This window comes from Ambystoma mexicanum, chromosome 12, assembly GCF_040938575.1.
Source record: "Ambystoma mexicanum isolate Mex_15411 chromosome 12, UKY_AmexF1_1, whole genome shotgun sequence".
In the NCBI taxonomy this organism is placed as follows: Eukaryota; Metazoa; Chordata; class Amphibia; order Caudata; family Ambystomatidae; genus Ambystoma; species Ambystoma mexicanum.
The window spans coordinates 468,252,479-468,273,256 of NC_090936.1; the positions used below are offsets into that span (position 1 = coordinate 468,252,479).

Consider the following 20,778-nt stretch of genomic DNA (forward strand, 5'->3'; position numbering starts at 1 on the left):
CAGACCACATCTCAGGCGAAATCTCACACTCCAATCTCCTCCCCCACTCATCCCTCAATGCAGAATTCTCCTCATAAGCAGACACAATACTTTGGTAAATCCTGCTAGCAATTGAACAACCACATTTTTCTATCTTTTTAATATGGTTGGTTTATTACAAAACTTTCATATTTCCAAAAATCACATTACATTTGATTAATTCCATAAATATCACATTACATAATCCAATTCTCTACATAATCCAATTCTCAGATCTCTTATGATAGTACAAAATAAAATAAAATTGCAACAATACCACTATAACAAAAAAAACTTCATCCAAAAGTTATATATCTGCAAAAATCTTAGAGGGCTTTTCACCCATTAGAAACTTACTCCACCATTCTTAGGCCGACAGAGTTTTAACATTATCAACACAATTGCCTAAATAATGTGTTCTCAGGAGAGTCAAGCCACTACAGCCGACAACTAGATGTTTTACTGATTCAATCATTCCAACCTCTAGTCAGAACCTACAGTCCGTATTCGTTGGATCAGTCTGCTTTCACACACTCAACACTTCCCTAGTTGGCAATAAATTCAGGAGCAAACGCATACATTGATCAGGGGAGTAAGTGCAAGGAAACATGACTGGATAATTCAGGACTATATTGACCGATCCTCTTTCATTAATAATGACAATCTATATCCCTTTCTTTTTTCTTGGGTATCTATCCAGTCCCGGCGCACCAGTTTATTTTTTAACTGCACCAAGATTTAATATTAAAACCTCAATAGAGGTTTCCAAACTATTTAAATAGTCCACACTTCTAGACGTCCAATTTCCCAGAGGCCACTCAAGTTTCTCATTATTCAAGTTTCTTAATATGTCAAATGAAGGGAGAAAGTCCGTCATAGCGCACTTCCGAAACGGAGACATTGATTTCCAGAGGGTGACTGAATAAAGCGATTGGAGACCCAGTTCATATCTGATAGACACAGAGGGAAGCCCATTTGGGAGGCGAAGAACCCTTCTCCAAAAGGCACCCACTAACCCATCCCAAATTTGCAAAGGAAGATTTAGAGCAGCCTCCACTCCATAAGTTAGGATTGGTATAACATTTTGTTTATAGAAGGTCAAAACCCATGAGATAGGGAATTTACCATATCTTGCATGTAGAGCTAGGCATTAAAGCCAAGGCCCAAGGATTCTCATTTCGGCTGCGGTTTAAGCAAACCCCTAAATAAACAATTGAATCTATGCATTCCAATCTCTCGTGGGCCAGATAGCATTTAAACCTACATTTTTATTGCCTTTTAATGAGCTCTAGGACATTATCCTAGACTTTTTTACATTCATCTTCAAATCATTTCCCCTCAAATAGTCCTGGAGTTGATTTAGCCATACACTGCAAGCCTATGGGTGTTTGGTCAATGATGACCAAATCAGCCACATAGAGCATCCAGGGTACAACCCTACTGTTTATTTTAGGAGGAAAAGCATTTACTAGCCCCTGACTAGCACACAGGTCAGACAAATGCAAATTAAATAGTGTAGGGGCCAAGGGACACCCCTGCTTCAAACCCCTATATCTGCTAATCTTTTTGGGAAAAAGTCCTTCCAAATTCAATCTGACCTGCATCAAAGTAGATGAATAAAGTGCCTTTATTGCACATAGCAGGCCAGAGGGCAGTTCCACGCTTCCAATTTATCCCAAAGCCTTTCTCTGTTGACACTATCAAAGGCTTGCTCTAGGTCCACAAACACTAGATAGATTTTAGTACCACCCTTGATAGCGCTAAGTTTTAACAAATACAACAGAAATAGGTTTAGGTTGGTTCCCACACCTTTAGCAAAACCCAACTATCAGGCGTCGAGTCAGCCCGCTACAATTGCCCAGCCGGTCAGATGATGCAAACCCACTGAGACAAACAGCTTACCTAAAATATCCAAGAGGGCGATCATTTTTGGGCTCCTCCCTATCGCCCTTCTTGAATATGGGTACTATCAATGCAGTTTTCCACAAAGTTGGCACCTCTCTCGCCCTCATCACTGCTCCAGGTACCAGAGGTGCAATCGGCCCATAGTCAAGGCGCTTCTTTAAGCATTGCATTGGTAAGAACGTCCAGTCCTGGGGCACGGGAAGAATTTAATTTCATAATTAAGCTTTCAATGGCATCCTTATCAAATAGAATGGACCATTCTCGTTTATGGGTCTGGATCTTTTGTAGTTTTAATCAGGGCAAACAGGGCTGTGAAATGGTTGACCCATCTATCCCCAGATACAGCATTTGATAAAAGTGCTGTTTGAGGAGTACCATTGTTGTTTATCAAGTCCCATAGATGTCATGTGTTTTCTTTTGTAAATGATCTTTAGCATTTTCTCACCATCGCGCTGTAATCTTTGGACTCTCGCTGAGATCAACCAATGTCTATACCGCTGTTTCCTTTCTCTTATTGATATCTCTCTCAGGCCCTCAGAAGTCTCTTTAATTTTCTCATATCTGCACGAATAAATGTTCTTCTCTCAACTAAGTATTTGTTATAAGTATGACTAGACCAGAAATCAGGTCTCGTTTGCTTCCTGTTGACTTCTTCAAATTCAAGAAGTACCTGAGGAGCATTTAGCCACAAATTCACATCATCCAAGTGTCCCCTATAATTGGCTATAATACGGGTCATACCAAGAGACCTGATTCTCAGTCTATTCCTAGCTTGTGAGACATGTATATCATCAGTAGCTCGCAAATTAAAGGCTCCTGTACCCCCTTCCTCATAATTTTGAAAAGACTGTGATCACTGTTTTCCATTGGGACCACCAAATGTGATTTAACTGGATCAATCAAATTGCCTGATTAATAATCAAGCAAGGCAGTCAGATTTCCCCTGGACCAGGTCGCTCCTCCTGGGATATCGCCCTTAGTGTTCATTTCTCAGAACCTGCCCTTTTCTAAAGCAACATCTTGATGGCTGGTTTCTCCAGCTCATCCCAACATTTTATATTCAAGTCTCCACATATCATGATATGTGGATCTTTCAATCAAATGTAAGACTCATCTACTAGGTGCCTTACACTAACAAAGGTTTCTTCCTCAATCATTTCAGAATTCCAATAAAGATGAAGTATTACCCCCATTTTAGTTCCACTGGGACCTCCTTGCTCCATTTCCAGGACCAACATTTGTACAAAAGGGTTTGGATATTTAGACGCTACCACACAGAATTCCCCCCCCCCCCATTTTCCACCAATAGCATTAGCCCTGAATACAGTCTTCCCATGATTCCCTTTTTAGCTGGATTTAAGTAGACAGAAAAGCCATCACATATTGGTCTAGAACGTAGCCAAGTCCCTTGTAAACACAAGATATCATAAGACTCCAGTCCTACATTTTCTTCATTGAACAAATGCAGGAAGCTTTGCATATTCCAGCAGCAAAATGACACCTCTCTTTGCTCTTCTTCAACCGCATGTTATATATTATTGGAGACTGCTAGCGCACCAGCAATCCCTGCCCAATCTTGTTTACCCGTCAATGATGATGTGTCTGGTATCTCAATGCATTTCCTGTCTTTCTCCTTTGTACAATTAAATGTCACTCTTAATGGCCTGAACTTTCTTTCATATGATGTTAGCTGATTATTTCCAATGTTTCTTTCAATTGGCTTTGCCACTGGGCCCCTTCCTACTTCTCTTTTATCCCCCTTCCCGGCCTTCCCTACTGCTGCGTCTTTTGTAACCTGGTCTTTTATTGGGACAGATGACGACAATCGCCTATTAATATGCTCCCTTGGTATAAATGCTACTGAGGCCTCTAAAACGGCTGCTTTCACAAGGCCTGATTTTAGATTGAGGAATACCCAATTAATTCGAGCTTCGTTCGCAAATTTCACCACTTGTACGTCCTCCGGTTCAATGTATCGCAACTTTAGTACGTTTCCACAGTTCAGAATTAAGCCATCTTCCGCAAATCACACTCAAAGGACAATGTCCTTCCACAGGATTGGTTATATCGTTGCTGAGCAGGAGCATCTTTGAATATGTTGCCCACATTAATATTGGTTCAACAGCATCAAGACCTTGTGGATTATACTTCATGACTGAAGCCTTCTGTTTTTCATCAAGGGTTTGAAAAAGATCAGCCCTCACTCCTGGCTCCGATCTAACATCGGATTGAGGGGATATGCAGGTCACTGGCCCCGAGTCTTTGTCAGAAAGGGCCGAAATGCAAGTACAAGTTTCAATCCGTGCAATATTGGGTGATTCTTCAAGGTCTGCATAAACGTTGGTTGCCTAATCAGAGTAAGTTGATAGGTTCATTATGGCTTTTAGGCGAGGATCTTCTTCTTGATTATCTTTACTTTTCTCTGATGAGAGGCTGATGCTATCATTTCTTTCCGGAGTTGGTGGTTCCCATCCATTCACCTCTAATTTCAGTCGGAAGATCTAATTCCAAGGCAAGGGGCATCTACAAATTGCAAGTGGATTTCCTTGAACCATTAGATTTAAGTCTGTTCCCTAATTGCATATTTTTTTACTTCTTTTTTTTGTGGTTCATTCAATTGTTCCAGGGAATCAAATGAGACCATTATTATCTCCTTCACCAATCTTGGGGGCGATGTCAAGCCCTGTACCCCTCCTTCAGTTATCCAAGCCAGCACTTGGGTTGCATCATTACTACTGCTTGGTGTCCCACTATACATGTGCTCATCCAACAGGGGTAAAATGTTGCAAAGCTCCGTTTCTGTCAGGGCACTATTAGCCTGCAATGTTATAAGGCTAATAACCTTTACGCCTGACTCAAGTGGAAGCCAACGGTTGGAAGTACACCGACATTTTTAGTCAAAACGTTGGCACCAAGATTCCCTACCTTATACATTTAAAGGATTCATTGCAGAAATATCCCTTTGCCTCATATTTTTGAAAAAAATGTTCAAGTTGAGAACTCTCAAGCCTAATAACGTTCTTAAGTGTTGTGGATTCAGTGCCCATTTGTATTTTTATTTTTCAAGCCCTGAATGCGTTATTTCCCTTTCATGTGCAGGATCATGCTAAAACGAGGCTATGCCTTTTAGATATGGTAGCTATTCCTGGAACATGAGGACATTGGGGCTTTAAAGGCTGCACTTGGCATATGATCACAGTACCTCCAAATGTGGGGTTATGCCTTAGCACATGGTCACTAAACCTACCATATGATGGCATCAGTGGGGCATTTGCTGTTGTTCTTGACCACTGGCCACCAAAGCCTACTGGCGCTCATGTTCATTGGGGCGTAACATAAGCAAAATGCGCAAAAGATTATTACTCATTTTGCTTACACTATGCCCCATTTTCCTTCATTTGTATGTAGGAGCGGTGGAATGCACTTGCATGTTCATCGCCTCCCTTCCTCTCTGCCATACAAATGCCCTAGCATTTGCGCTGGCATGTATTTTCATGCCAGTGGAAATGCTGGGGATCCCTAAGGAGCCCTCTCGGTTTTTGCAGCAGCATAAAGCAGGCGGTCTCCAGAGGGATCCATTGTACATGCTACATACCATGCTCACATTGCAGGCAGCAATTACAGTGAAATGCTGCCTACCATGAGCTCATACAAGCATGGTAGGCAGCATTTTCTCATTTACATGGCGGAATGCAAATGACCAGAATTTGGTGGAGGGGAGCCGTCTACATGTATTTCTACACATAATGGCCCTCCACCATCAAATTACTAATTGGAGCAAAATGAGCGCCACTGAGTTTCTCAATATTTGATTCTTTGGGGGGGGGTGATTTTTTAACATTTCCACCACCCTACCCCTTGCAGGGCAGATTAAATGATTATACAGCCTGAATGAACCTGTGAATGCCCATCCCACAAATTATATTTCACAAGCATCAAACAATTTATTGGTAATAAAAAAACAAATAAACCTTCTTACATGGCTCAATGCTATCGCTGTATGGGCCGGGGGCCTGCAGCCAAGGGCACAGGGGGCTCAATCACCTGCGAGTTCCAGATGACTTGCCTGGTGATGCGTTTCATACAAACTTTATGCTAGTTGCACAAGTAGATGAGCAGACCTTTCTTTGCATGAAATGGGCTGTGCCTGAACCAGGGCATCTCTGGAGGCAGCCACAGTGACTATCTAACCTAGCAATTTACCCCAAGAAATGTCTGTGTGTCTCACGCAGATTACAAAGGAATGACAACAACTGCAAGCAAAGAGAAAAACAAATCTAATTCTCCTCTGACCCTTTGAATTTCCCCTAAATCACAATTCTGTTCTTTCTTGTGACCATGGTGTGGTGATTGATCTGCTATATTAACTTAAAAACCTATTTACTATGGTGACTAGTGAAAAGCATATTGACATGCAAAATAAACTCCGGGAGAACCCTAACCCTGCCTTGGCTGAAGGCCTGTGTGCACCCACCAAAGAAGATCCTACATTTCAATAATCCCCTCTAGGCAGTGAGGCGCAATTAGTTGTTTATAAACCCATTAACACTATGCTCTGTAAGAATGGCGCGAGAGATGTGCATGCATGCATGTAGGCCTCAGGTCATGCCATCACTAGTCTCCTAACCTCAGTTTCTGTGTCAAGGGTCATGCTCCCATACATTCGTTCCCTCTTTTAGATGCTGTCCTGAGTGCTCAGTGATTGTTCTCCCACCTTCCATAAAACGTTTCAGCCATGCCCCAGGCCACCCTTCACCCTTGTTCTAAGCTGCCCTCTGCACCAAGGATATCATGTAAGGGGTTTAACTCCAATACAGAACAGGAACTGATGTGAGCCGGAAACCATCGTCCCACCTTACAAACATTCCCCCCACAGATTACTTGATACGCTGGAAAGCGAAGCAGGCCGGAACTATCTAGAGTAGACAGAAGGGACGTATTCTTCGATGAATAGGAAGATCACATCTCAGAAGATTACATTGAGGAAGATTTAATAGCATTTTTAACAACACATTTTGCCGCAAATATATGTGGGTGGTGGGTTAGGGTAATAATGTGGGGGGGGGACATGGGTGGGGATGTTTTGGGGGTCTCCCCTGCATAAATTTACGGCACAATGTACCAAGAGAAAATGTGATATTCTCCTTTCGATGTAAAAATCTTGACAGAATCACATAGATCCTTCTTGAGTGTGAGGCATAGAGGCAGGAAAGGATGGGACAGCAGCAGCGCAGTGGAACCAGTGGAGCTGGTTATAGCTGGATATCCACTTGTTTTATTATTGAAAGAAGGTTGGAAAATTGGATTGCTGGTTCGGGTTAATGCTTAGTGTTTGAGTTAAGTTGTTTATTTTTAAATGAGGGCTTTTCGTCTGGGTTCCTGTGCTCACATCAGGTGGATATTTCTTCCCTCTTATTCTAGGTCTATCCCACAGTGATGAGAGCAATTGGCATGGGGACCAGCGGATCTGTGTGCCGTATAGGAGCGATGACTGCACCCTTCATAGCACAAGTAAGTGACTCTGTGCAGGCAAAGGAGCGCCACACAAGTCTGCTTGTTGCCCTCCCCTAGGCTCACTGTTTATAGGTGACTTTTCATTTTAGGTAAAGATGTGGGGTGTACATTTTCTATGCCTTGAATACAGTAGAATGAAGAATGTTCCTATGTCCAATGTTCTGCTTTCATATGACGGTCCTTTCACGCAGGGAAACAGGAGATTGATCTATTTCATGGCATGGGAATGAGGGTTGGTAGTTCTGGCACATCAAAAGAAGGAGACGTGTGCTTTGGAGTGGGCAGATACTTACATTGTCAATCGCAATGTGCATCCGCAAAACACACATTTTATTTCTGTAGGTCTTGGCAATGCTCCATATTCTTGTAATATCAGCCTCATCTATTTAAATAAAAACCTATTAGACAAACAGGCTACCACTCTTTATAGGGAGTTTTGCAGGTGATTATTGCATATGAAGATATTCGGCATCCTGCAATGTGGCACCATCAGTTCTTCTGGTTCTTCAAGTCATGAATTGAAGGAATGGGGATGGTTTCTCACCGGCTCCTTCAGGGTAGAGTTGTTTGCCTGTGTATTGGTGGAGTTCTATGCCCAGGCTTCTGATCAATGTTGTAGCATTTAAGTGACACTAGTTGTCTACTGAAGAGGACCTGCCCATAAATACACACCAGGACATATCCCATCAGCAAATGGATTTGATTCTTCCTGTTTTTCTTTTAAATCATCATTATTGAAAGTGAGTCTTTTCACAAAGGAGTCTGCTCCCCTCCCCATTCCCCTGAGAGAGGGACTCTAAACGCAGCCATCATAACAAGTTCCAGGGTTCATCCCAGACCTAGCATGTTCTCCCTGCAACTCCTTGAGCAGTGAAGATCTCCATTTATGGCTCTCTTCTATCCCAGAAATAACTGCACTGAGAAGGAAGCAGCATAAATAACTAATTGTAAATCGTTTTGACCATTTATGTTACCTTCAAAGACATTTGAAATAAAGAAAAAACACTTTAATGTATTATTTTACTTATGCTTTTTTCAAAAAGGAAGGTCTGTCTGTACATCTGTATTTCCTTTTAAAGTGCTTTTTGTTTCTTTCTTAGTCCTTCGTTCACCAGCTCAACTCAGCAACCCTTCTTTTTATTTATTTATTTGTTTGTATCACTGTTGCGCAGCTTGGAATGGCTGCTTGACCGTGAGACTCCATCTCGGGCCACATCTTCACACAAAAATATCCTCATCAGTGCTACCTTGGAGTATGACTGCAAGAAAAGTCGGCAGCGGAATGCTCGGAGCAGAGGCTGCGTTGTTATGGACTGCTTTTGTTAAGTAACTCGCGCCCCGAGTCGGACTTCCATAGGGTGGGGAGCCCTGCTGGAAGATAAAGCGCGGCTCTGTGGAATTGTGGGTGGAGCTTTCTGCATGGAGTTGCAGCGAGCCCTGAAATCTCCTGTGTCACTGTTCTTTCTCCCGGGCTACTGGCGCCTACTAGAAGCGTGGTGTTGTAAGGGAGAAAGGACAGAGCCCCTTTAAGAGGGGAGCCAAAGACTATGGGAGGGAGCGGGAAGCGGGAGAAAAGGGAGGGGCAAGGGAAGAGGGAAAACAGTAACGACATGGAGGAATAAAGGGAAGGTTGCAAGTCCACACTGGCTCCTGTGTAATTATTGAATGGGCCTGAAGCACCCCCATCAGGGGGTCTAACACGTGGAAGAAGGGGAAGAAGACCGGACCCTCCTCCGATAGGATTACACACATCGTCTATCCCTTCAGCGGGACCGTGCCTGAGCGTGGTGCGGGTGACACGCTTTCCTTATTGGGTCAGCTCTGGTTGCGTGGGCTGTGGTGGCCGGGGGAGTGTTTAGCCAGCAGTAGGCGTGGGCAAAGGGAACCCCGTTACTACCGCCCTGCAACTGGCGTCACGTGTCTCTTCCGAACACTGGGCTGCAGCTCTCAGTGAGGACCAAGGTTGCTCCGAGACTCCTGCTAGATCAGGAGACCGACCCCTGGAGGCCCGTTTGGAGTGAGGTGCCAGAGAAATCTGCTACGGCGACAACTACTTGAGGTGTGTGGTATCCCTACAGTCATTCGCCTACGCGAGTCCAGTCATCAGTTGGCCCGTCCTGCATAGCTGGGAAAGTGGAGGAAAATCTGTTTTACCGACTGTCTGCATGGCCCCTGAAGACAGGTATCCCTCCTACATTGAAAGGATCACTGAGGCAGACCCTGCTGCAGACCATCAGCCACTGATTAATCAGCGGGTGGGGGGCCATTGCAGTCCAGAAAGGCGGAAAGCACCAGAGATGTGTGAACTCCCTATGGACTTTTAATGACGAGGGCGTAAAACTCAGCCGGCCCACTCGGTACAACTGAAGCTGAAGGCAATCTATAGCACCGACTGACCGCGTGCTCACTGTATGCAAATACCCCCATCCCCTTTTTTATTGTCAGGGTGTCTGGCGGGCTAAGCAATCTAAGGGAGGATCCGTGAAAGACATTATTGAAGCCCTCTGGCCAGAGATGCTGAGAAACGTTAACATTCATGAGGACCCTGGTTCACAGTACTACGCTCTAATATGCAGGAGGCAACAGCCCATCCTACTTCATAAGAAGTGAAGGATACTGGACATGGGTGAATAGTAACGGCGCAGGACCACCGTATGAGCAGACAGTGGCAGGCAAATCCCTACCCCCGGTGGGCCACGTGATCCCCAGGTGCTATTACCCTCCCCATATTGGAAATATCCCGGAAATAGGCCACCGCATAACATGAAGCACTGGCAATCAGTGGATCGATCCGTGTGTGACACATAGCCTGAGCTCTCAGACCTGGTGTGCTGAAAACAATACTAAGGGGGACAGGAGAGGGGGATGTACCTACGTGTGGCTCCTAGTTCAGAGGGCTAGGCTCTGAACGCGTGGGAGGCAACAGTCCACCCTTCTTCGTAAGAAGTGAAGCAAATGGGACATGTGCAAATGTTAACAGCGCAGGAACTCTGCATGGGCTGAAACTGCAGTAGCGCTCTAATACACAACCAACGTGCGCATATCCGACCCGCAGTCCTCACCCCCTTCCAAAATCAGTTTCAGATACTGTGCAACTGCATACATCCACTGAGAGCTGTAGACTTTCCATTACTGAACCACGAAGTTCCCAACAGTGCGGTAAACCCACTTGGGTCACACTACACGAAACAACTCAGTTGCGTAGTGCAGTCCCCCATCTGAGAAAAGCTTTAACCCATAGTGTTAACCGGAAAAGGCACGCAAAGCCAGTGCTGGCCCTAAGGAGCAAGTTACCATTACGCAGACGACTTCCTTTAACCCTGAGGGTTTATTCAACAACTAGCAAATTATTGCCCAAGTGAAAGGTGGCAAAACCTAATCCTTATCCAGCTACAGAATCTTGATTCCCAAACAGGATACCATACAAGTAACGGCTAGACCATCACCACCAACGAGCCAGGAAGGGAGACTGCCCAGTATTAATACCTGAGAGAAAGAGGCCTAGCTGGCACACTGCAAAACCACCTACCAATGATATCCTCTTGGGAACTGTTGAGAAGATCTGACTAGGCATTGTGTGACATCCTCTGTACAGAATATAATTGTTGTTGGAGGGGTGCATAAACACAAAGTTCAATAAAATACTTCAATTTACAATTAAATTCTAAGTTGCTTTCTCGGTGCAGCTGCTACAGCTATCCCTGGCTAAAGGTATACACAATAACAAAAGTTCTGTAAGGCACACATTGGTAGATGACAGTAATCGGAGGGGGGAAATATGGAAGGATGATCCCAGGGGAAGGACTTCTTTCTGAGCGGGGAGAAGGAGAAGTTCAAGCCGGAGTAGCCAGAGGAGATGCTTCAGGCATGACAGTGCAACCTACTGGGCTGATGATCCAGAATGCCCTGCTTTGAGAATAATCTGTTGAATTTGCAGGGGGAAGGGTAACCTCACTAGGTGCTGCAGGAATAAGAAAATTGTTGCACACTGAGAAGAATTAGGACACAAGTATCTCAATGAGGCCGATATATAAAGCCAAGAGCCTATGGTGGAGCAAGGATCGATCTACTAGGATGATTCTGGGAAAAACTAAATTTCAAGGATCGAGAATCTAAGCGCAAGGTATGTGTCAAAGAAAGGCGCAACTTCCCTATTGAGTTGGGCACATCAGAAGAAGCTTCAAGTTAAGCTGGATCCCAGAGCAGATGATGCAGTGTTGGCCATTGAGAGTGCAGGAAGCAAAGGTAATTTTGTAGATTAAGTATTCCAGGATAAAATAGGTTGTTTTTGTTGATTTGTAAATACAAATAAATGAAAGAAAATTGTGTGCCAGTGGCTAAATAGCTGCGCAGCATTCCATTGTCAATAGGAAAGGGTTAAGATGGAGATTAAGAAGTTACAAGAACAAGGTATCTTAGAAAGCATTGATGCATCAGAGTGGGTGTCTCCCCTGGTAAACTGAGAATTTGTGTGGACATGAGAGGATTAAAGGAATGTGTGGTTCCAGAGAGGCAACCATTACCAAACATCCAAGAGATGATATCGACTATGAGCACTGCAAAGTATTTCTTCACCCTAGATCTCACCTCTGCATATCATCAGGTGATGCTGTATGGGGACTCCAGATGTTTGATGGCTTTCATCACCCCAGAGGGGTGGTTCCAAAACAAATGTATGCTGTTTGGTCTCATATCAGCTGTCTCTGTTTTTCAGAAAATTATGCATTGACTATTAGATGGCGATGAAGGCATTTTGTGTTTTCAAGATGACATGCTAATTTATGCCAATGTTCATAATGAGAGGTCAGAAGGAGTCCAATGGGCTGCTGAGAAATATAGACATTTTATCTGGATAACAAACTTTGAATTGTATACTGATTATAAGCCTCTGGTGTAGATAACTTCCAAAGGTTTGGACAAGGTTTCAGCTAGGATCAGGAGATGGGTGTCCTGTCTCCAAGAGTTTAATTATGCTGAAAATACATACCAGGTGATGGGTGTCCTGTCTCCAAGAGTATAATTATGTTGAAAATACATACCAGGTGTGAGGAATTATGCCGTGGATTGCTTATCAAGAATGAAGTCATTAGAAGAGCCAGAGAATGAAGAGGAGGACCAAGAGGTGGTTCTAGAGGTTTCCGCCCTGCCTATTCCCCAGAAGGAGTGGGAAGAAGCCATGAGGCGAGATGTCCGTTTGTATAAAATCATGCAGCATTTGGCGGAGGGATACCTAATAGAATACTACTTGAAGAACTGGGTCTATCTTTTTTGGGGAATGTGAAGGATGACCTATATGTCCAGGGTGGAATGCTGAGGCGAGGTGACAAAATTGTTCAACCTGAAGGAGTACGAGATTGCCTCATAGAACTTGACATGAAGGTCACTAGGACATCGTAAAGAATGAACAAAGGATAAGAAATTAATATTGGTGGCCAGCCTGTGATCTACAGATTGAAAGAACTTTGCAAGATCGTATCCTTTGTAACAAAAGTGACAACGTGTGTATGGGTTCCTGGTATCCCATGGTGGTCACTGATGTCCCGGAGTGACCATGGGACAAGTTGGTGATAGATGTGCTTGGTCCCATTTGGTGCAACGGAGTGCAGTCTTTCTGTCTGATGGTGATAGATCTGCTCACCAGATGGGGAGAGGGTTTGTTTACAACCAATGTGACAGCACAAAGTGTCTTGGATTTTTTGGAGGAAGTATGTTCTCGAGAGGGATATCTGAGTGCCATATTAACAGACAATGGATCGCAGTTCAGGTCAAGAGAGATGGAAGAGTATTGTAGCATGCACTCCATAGCATACAGGAAGAGTGCCATAGCTCACCTCCAGACCAATAGGGTGGTAGAGTGCTTTAACAGAGTGTTGAAGGATGCAATAAATTGGGGCCAATGGCAAAGACTGGAAGCTGGTGGTGAATTAATCTGTATAGCGAACAGGTTCACCCCTCGGATTTCGCCATTTGAGCTCAGCAGGGGATGGAAGCCGAATACCAAGCTTTTGCCTGCTTGGATGGGAAGAGCTCCTGTGTCAGGGAGTAAGTTGTAAAGTGTTTTGGAGAATATCAGAAAGTCTGTCAAGAAAAAAATTGTTGCGTGACAGTGTGGGTGTGAAGCGGAGTATCATTCTCCCTGCAGTGGGGGATATGGTGAGAGTCAAACTGTACGTGGCCCTCAAAGATGAGGGTTGTAGATGTTCAAAGCCTATTAAGGTGAACAACGAGTTCAGGCATGCCATTAGATTGGAAGATGGCTGAGCATGTAATATGGTGAGGGTGATGTTGATGAGGAGATCTGATGGTGTTATGTTATGTTATGTTATTTTGCACTTATATAGCGCCTTATATACCATTGGTATGGTCTGAAGGCGCTGGTAGGTTGAACACCCTTGGGAACCGAAGTTCAGATCAGTAGAGAGAGTAGAGAGAGTCAAAGGTGCGTGTGAGCACCGGCTATGTGTGCAGCTCGTGCGGTATTCGTGTAATAGCTGCTTCTTAGCGGTAGGTGTGGTGGTTGAGAGATCAGGAGAATGTGTTCGTTCTGGCAGGATTTATCCGGAATGGTTGCGGCTGCGTTAGGCCTGAGGAGAACGCCTGCCTGGTGGGTGTGAAACCAGCAGTGTTTACTTAGAATGATGTGGAGGGAACGGCGGATGTTGGTATGAGAACAGTTATACCGAATGGTGTCATAGTATCCCTGTGTTCTAGTTGAGTGGTGATGTAAAGGAGAGAGTAAGCGTGATGGTGTGATATGAAGGGTTATATGCTCTTTCAAACGTTCTCTTCATTCCAAACCATACTATATACGTCACGCAATTCTATATGCTCCGGTCCGTGCCATGCATTCCTATCCACTCCATGCACCCCAGACTGGTCCAATACACTCCGGTCCGCCTCGCGCTCTAGTCTGCTCCACGCATGCCCTCTTGTCTGCCCCACGCATGCCCTCTTGTCTGCCCCACGCATGCCCTCTTGTCTGCCCCACGCATGCCCGCTTTTCCGCCCCACTCATGCCCTCTTGTCCGCCCCACGCATGCGCTCCTGTCTGCCTCATGCTCTGCGCATTCAGTAGCTCTGCATACTCATCCATTCTACGCACTCGTCAGTACTGGATGCATCAGTGCTCGTTCGTTCTACGTACTTGTGCGCTCTACGCAACACGTCAGTTCACTCTGGGCACTCGATCGCTCCAGGCAATTCGGCTCCATACACCCATCGGCTCCATACACCCATCGGCTCCATACACCCATCGGCTCCATACACCCATCGGCTCCACACACCCATCGGCTCCACACACCCATCGGCTCCACACACCCATCCGCTCCACACACCCATCCGCTCTATACACCCATCCGCTCTATACTCCCATCCGCTCTATACTCCCAATCCGCTCCATACACCCATCCGCTCCATACACCCATCCGCTCCATACACCCATTCGCTCCATACACCCATCGCACTCGTCCCCTCTACGCATTCGCTCCCTCCACGCGTTCACCCTCTCTACGTTCTCACCCCCTCTACGCGTTCACCTCCTCTGCGCGCTCACCTCCTCTACGCGCTCACCTCCTCTACGCGCTCACCTCCTCTACGCGCTCACCTCCTCTACGCACTCACTTCCTCTACGCACTCACTTCCTCTACGCACTCACTTCCTCTACGCACTCACTTGCTCTACGCACTCACCCCCTCTATGTACTCCCACCTTTTATGCACTCATCCCTCTACGTACTCACCCCCTCTATGCACTCACCCCCTCTATGCACTCACCCCCTCTCATCTACGCACTCACCCCTTACGCACTCACCCCCCTTACGCACTCGCACCCTATACGTACTCGCTCCCCTCTACGCACTCATCCCTCTACGCACTCATCCCTCTACGCACTCGTCCGCTCTACGCACTCGTCCGCTTTATGCACTCGTTCGCTCTATGCACTCGTCCGCTCTACGCATTCATTTGCCTCATTTCTAACTATTGCATCCATGCCATTCACTTCGTTCACTCCTCATACATTCTGTCCATTTCAGCAGTTTAATTCTCTTTGCAGTTTCCGTATGATTTATTCTTATTAACTCTTTTACTGCTTTGATCTAATTTAATTGTTTAATTCTATTTGCCATTTTAGTTTATATTGATGTGGTTATTAGCTGTCAATTTCTCGCATCGGGTAGTTTGTTGGGTTGGTCATTGAGTTGCTGTTAGTCTGTTAGGGTTAGTATGGTATGGGTTGCTTTTATGGGAAGAGCCAGGTTTTCAGCATTTTGCGGAAAGACGATAACTCCTCAGTTAGGCGGATGTGGGGTGGGAGTGAATTCCATAGCGTGGGGGCCAAGGCTGAGAATGATGAACCGCCTAAACTGACTGAGTTTGTCTTCGGAATGACTAGGAGGCCGGCTGCGCTCGATCTTAGGGTGCGCTGTGGGTGATAGGGTTTTAGTTTGTCTTGAAGATATTGAGATCCGGTTTTGTGCAGTGCTCGATGGGAGATGCATAAAGGTTTTGAAGGTCACCCTTCAGGCTACTGGAAGCCAGTGGAGCGTCTTGAGGGCTGGGGAGACGTGGTCTCTTGGGCCAAGCGCAAGTAGCAATTTGGCTGCCGCGTTTTGTGCCCTTTGGAGTTTATTCAGTTGGTACACATGGACTCCGAGGTATAGGGGGTTTGCGTAGTCCAGTCTTGATATAACAATTGATTGGACCGCAGAGAGTCTGTTGGGAAAGGAGAGATATGGAAAAATGCGCCTGAGGGTTTTAAGGTGGTAGTGGCAGGACTTTGAGACGTTGTTGACTTGGAGCGAGAGTGTTAGGTCCAGGGTGCATCCTAGATTTTTCACTGATTTGGAGGCAGTCAGTGAGTTGCCCATGATGGATGGCCATGGTAGTGGGTGCGGAAGAAGATCGGAGTTGCCACATACCATGATTTCCGTTTTAGAGGGGTTTAACAGGAGGTGGCTTTGGGTCATCCAGAGTTCTATGTCAAGGAGGCATGAGGCCAGGTCAGGTTGGGTGTTGGGCTTTGAGTTCAGGAGTTTTAGAATTAGTTGCGTGTCGTCGGCGTAGTTGTAGCACAGGATGTGGTGTGAACGGATTATTGGCGGGAGGGTGCTGAGGTAGAGATTGAACAGTAGGGCAGATAGGCACGCTCCTTGTGGGACTCCAGTGTCGACTGGTCGGGCTTGGGAGGTATAGCTGGAGAGTATCATTATTTGGTACCTATCTTTGAGGAATGAAGCTATCTATGTAAGAGCGGTTCCAGAAATTCCTAGGGAGTGGAGGCGGTCAAGGAGGATTGAGTGATTGATCGTGTCAAAGGCGGCAGATAGGTCGAGAAGGATTAGTGCGGCACAACCCACGGAGTCTGCCATCATTTTAAGGTCATCCCAGATTGAGGTTAGGGTGGTTTCATTTCCGTGGCGGGCTCTGAAACCTGATTGGGCGAGGTCTAGGAGATTGTTGGCTTCGACGAAGGCATTTAGTTGAGAGTAGGCTGTTCATTCAATTAGTTTGGCAAGGAATCTGGTGTTTGAGATGGGGTGGTAGTTTTTGGGCTCAAGAGGGTCGAGCAAAGGTTTTTTAATTAGCGGTTTGACATGAACTGTTTCGGAAAAATACCGGAGGAAAGGGAGGCATTTATGATGGATCTTGCATGATCTCCTGCGCACGTGGAAGCGAAAATTTCTTTGAGCATTGTGGCTGGGCAAGGGTCCAGTGGCGATCCAGATGGTTTGCGGGCAGATAGAAGTTTGAGAAATTGCTCTGGTGATATTGGACTAAAGGATTCGACCGTTGGTTTAGTAGAAGTCGCAGCTGGTGGGCTGGCCGGTACGAACAGAGAATTGCCTGGTGGATGTAGGAGAGCCAGTTTGGTGGTTAGAGTTTTTGTCCTTTCAATAGCCGTGGTGTAAAAGTGGAGGCAGAGTGCGTAGCACAGTGATTGTAACGGGGTCGGGACGGTCGTGGTGCAGGCCGGATTGGTGAATTCGGAGATGATTTTGTGGAGTTCTTTGCTTGGGTTTTTGCAGTTTAGGATTCGGGAGTTGTGATGGGCTTTTTTTGCTTTCCGGATTTCGGCCTTGTACTGATACAGGTGACGGGCCAAGGTGGCCCTGCTCTCCTGAGTTTTGTCCTTCTGCCATTTGCGTTCCAGATATTTATATAATTGTTTAGTGTTCTTCAACTCAGGAGTGAACCATCTTGGGAAGGCGCCACGGCGGGTTGATGGTTTGCACGGTGGTGTGAGCCGCATCAGAGATGCGTTGAGCCATGAGTCAAAGGTGTCAGGGGTTAGTTGTTTGTTGAGATGGCAGGTAGGTGGTGGAGACTGGAGGAGTGCCTCGGCTAGGTCCGGGGCGATTATTCGTTTTTTCCAGCATTTGCGTAGACTCAGAGGCTCCGATTCGAGTACGGGAAGGGGGTCGGGTGAGCGAATGGTGAACGAGAGAATGAAGTGATCGGACCAGATGATAGGGATGGGGGGGCTTTAGGTGAATCAGGGGGTTGGAGCTAAAAATGGCACCAAGAGTATGTCCTTTAAAGTGAGTCGGGCCGTTTATATGGAGTTGGAGATTAATTGCGTCTAAACCGTCAACCAGGGGGTGTGTCATAGGGTTGGTGGGGATGTCGAGCCATATGTTGAAGTCTCCAAGAAGGGTGAGGTTGAGATGGTTTAGTTGAAGGGCGGCAATAGAGTCGCAGAGGTTGTTTGCGAATTGTCTATCGTAGCCAGGGGGCCTGTAGATTATTAGGAAGCTGTGTCACAGGAAGGAATGGAGGGTTGGTTGTCGATGATGGAGGCGTGGAAGAGAGACTTGAAGACGAAAGCTACTCCCCCTCCTCTGGAGGGACGGTTCAGTGGGATGAGGGAGTAGTCCGGGGGAAAGGCTTCATTGGCGATTGGGGCGAAGTCGTCAGAGAACCAAGTTTCAGTGATGAAAACTATGTCTGTTTTGACGGAGACGAGGAGGTCAAAGATGCAATGTCTGTTTTTTGCTACGGATCGGGCATTAAATAGGATGCAGTTCACGTCGGCAGGCAATGTTAGTCTCGGTGCTGGAGCGGGAGGGGGAGGTGGCGGAGAGAGTGGGGGAGAGGGGTAGGTTGGATGATGTTAGATGGCAATAGTGGGCGGGCAGAAAAATTGGCAAGCTTTGGGCGGGGTTGGGTGGCTGCATGTGAAAAGATGATCGGGTTTGGTTCGGGGGATTTGAAGGTGGGGTATGGGCGGTTGGGAGTTTCAGCTGTAGTTGATGAGAAATCGAGGGAGAGGGGTTTCAGGAAGGATGAAGCCACGGGGCAGGGAGGTGATTGCGGGAATGAGGTGGTGGGTCGAGATAGGGAAGGCAAAGAGTGCTGAGAGATTGAGGGGGACCAGGTGTGTTTCCTCTTTAGTTTCTTTGTTGCGATTGGAGTGTGAGAGAGGGTAGGGGGGTGAGAGGGGGACAGGGATGCCGCCTCGGTGGTGAGTGGAAGGAGACCTGATGGTGTGGTCAGTGATGCTGGAGTGAGTGTCAAAATCATTGGTACTGATTTATATGTGTAGGAAAGTGGTGGAAGATACAGTGGAACTTTGTAAAGAGAAGTAGTGTGAAGCAGTCCCTCTGTCAGCGCCCTCACCGAGGGACAACAAGATGAAGCTCCGCAGCTCGAAAGGTTCCAAGATGGAGCATTGTGGAGTGGCAGTTCAAGAGCAGCAGCAGAGTGGAGCAGGCGTGGCTCTTATCATTGGAAGTATACTTAAAGAATTAAAGTAAAACATATTACCTGTGTCTTCACGCCCTCCATACTACAGCGCTGCAGCTTCTGCTACTGCTGTCATGAGCCTAGCTGCTAGGAGTCGGAGCCCACACAATGATGTGCCCCTTAGACGTCATGCAGAGGATATTGTATGATGTGTGATGCATGATCTTTGTCCATGTGTTGTGATGTAGTCATACTGCCACCACAGTTCAGTTTTTAGATATTTTCAGTTTCAATACCCGAGAAACTGTGTTGATATTGATCACATTATAAAAATAATTATTTTGAGGTAATAAGTACCACAAAGGCACTCGTTTTGCTCACACACCTCCACACCAACTAGCAGAGTCTGGAGTAAATAAACATTTAGTGACAAGGGAATGGTCTCTTGAACTTTCGGCCTTCTGAACACCCCTACCTGAGGGGCAACTTTCACATACAGCAGTGCCTTTGGTGCCAGGTAGAATGCCCAGGGCTTTGTGCAGCCTTTGCCATTATCAGTTTGGTTTTTATTCTGTCATGGTTCAATGTAAATCCAGAAAAAGAGACTACAAATTAAACTAGCATTTGCAAACCCAAAGGTCCAAATCTTTGACAGTATAAAGATGTAATGTGCATATTTGGGTGTGTATTTGGTGATTTATATAGTACTGAATGCTGAAATCCCACCTACCACGAATTGCACTGGGGAAGTGTTTGAAGGGGGCATTGCCATATGTTGGTAATCTGAGTGGAGAAGTCAAGGACTGAATGGCCACGGAGGCTCATCTATATGTTACCATCCACAAGAAATGCTCCTACACCCTGAAGCAAATAGATGCCAAGAACTGGAAAAAACTGAGAAGCCCCGGGGTAAAAGCATAAAAAGTGAACGGTTACAGGGGGCAAACAGGTCAGGCACGGAGCTGGCAACAACAGTGCAAGCTTCCGCGATCTCCCCCGGTTGCAGCACCATTGCACGCGCCACCCATTTGCATGCACCGCCCCTTTACACAGAGCAGGTGCATGCATGTGCTTAAGCGCAGGCATCAGCCATGCAAACTTCTCTTACAAACAAGTACAACTCCAAAACAACAGTGCAAGCTTCCACGATCTCCCCCGGTTGCAGCACCATTGCACGCGCCACCCATTTGCATGCACCGCCCCTTTACACAGAGCAGGTGCATGCATATGCTTAGGCGCAGGCATCAGCCATGCAAACTTCTCTTACAAACAAGTACAACTCCAAAACAAAGGTGCAAGCCTGTTTCTCATAGAGAACATTTGCAGCACAGGCAGCCGTGCAACCTCCCTTCACACAGAAGGTGCAGGACGGGCAGAAGAGCACAAGCTTCCCTTGCACATTTAGCCAATATGAATAGCCCTGCATGGCCGTTTACTGCACTCCTGCAGAGAGGGGATAGTGTCGGGTGTAAGAAATGTGTGGGACTGCGACTGCTCTGTTAAAACACAGCATCAATACTTCTCTGCAGGACTGCTGTATTTTTAATTTGCATCAGGGGCAGTTGTCCAAACCAATCAGGAAGCTCAGAACAGACACGTGTTAATAGCTGGTATAAAGCTCACATTGCACGCTTTTTTGACAGCCGCGTCTCTCCCTGCT

General features: G+C 46.1%; 1 protein-coding gene across 5 annotated transcripts in view; it reads left to right on the forward strand.

The window, feature by feature from the left end:
• SVOPL (SVOP like) overlaps positions 1 to 20,778 on the forward strand; it is a 366,808-nt gene that overhangs the window by 333,023 nt on the left and 13,007 nt on the right. For all 5 annotated transcript variants that reach the window (XM_069628739.1, XM_069628741.1, XM_069628742.1 and 2 more), the window contains one exon: positions 7,345 to 7,434. In XM_069628739.1, the coding sequence (XP_069484840.1) occupies positions 7,345 to 7,434 (90 nt within the window). The remainder of the gene's footprint in view (positions 1 to 7,344; positions 7,435 to 20,778) is intronic.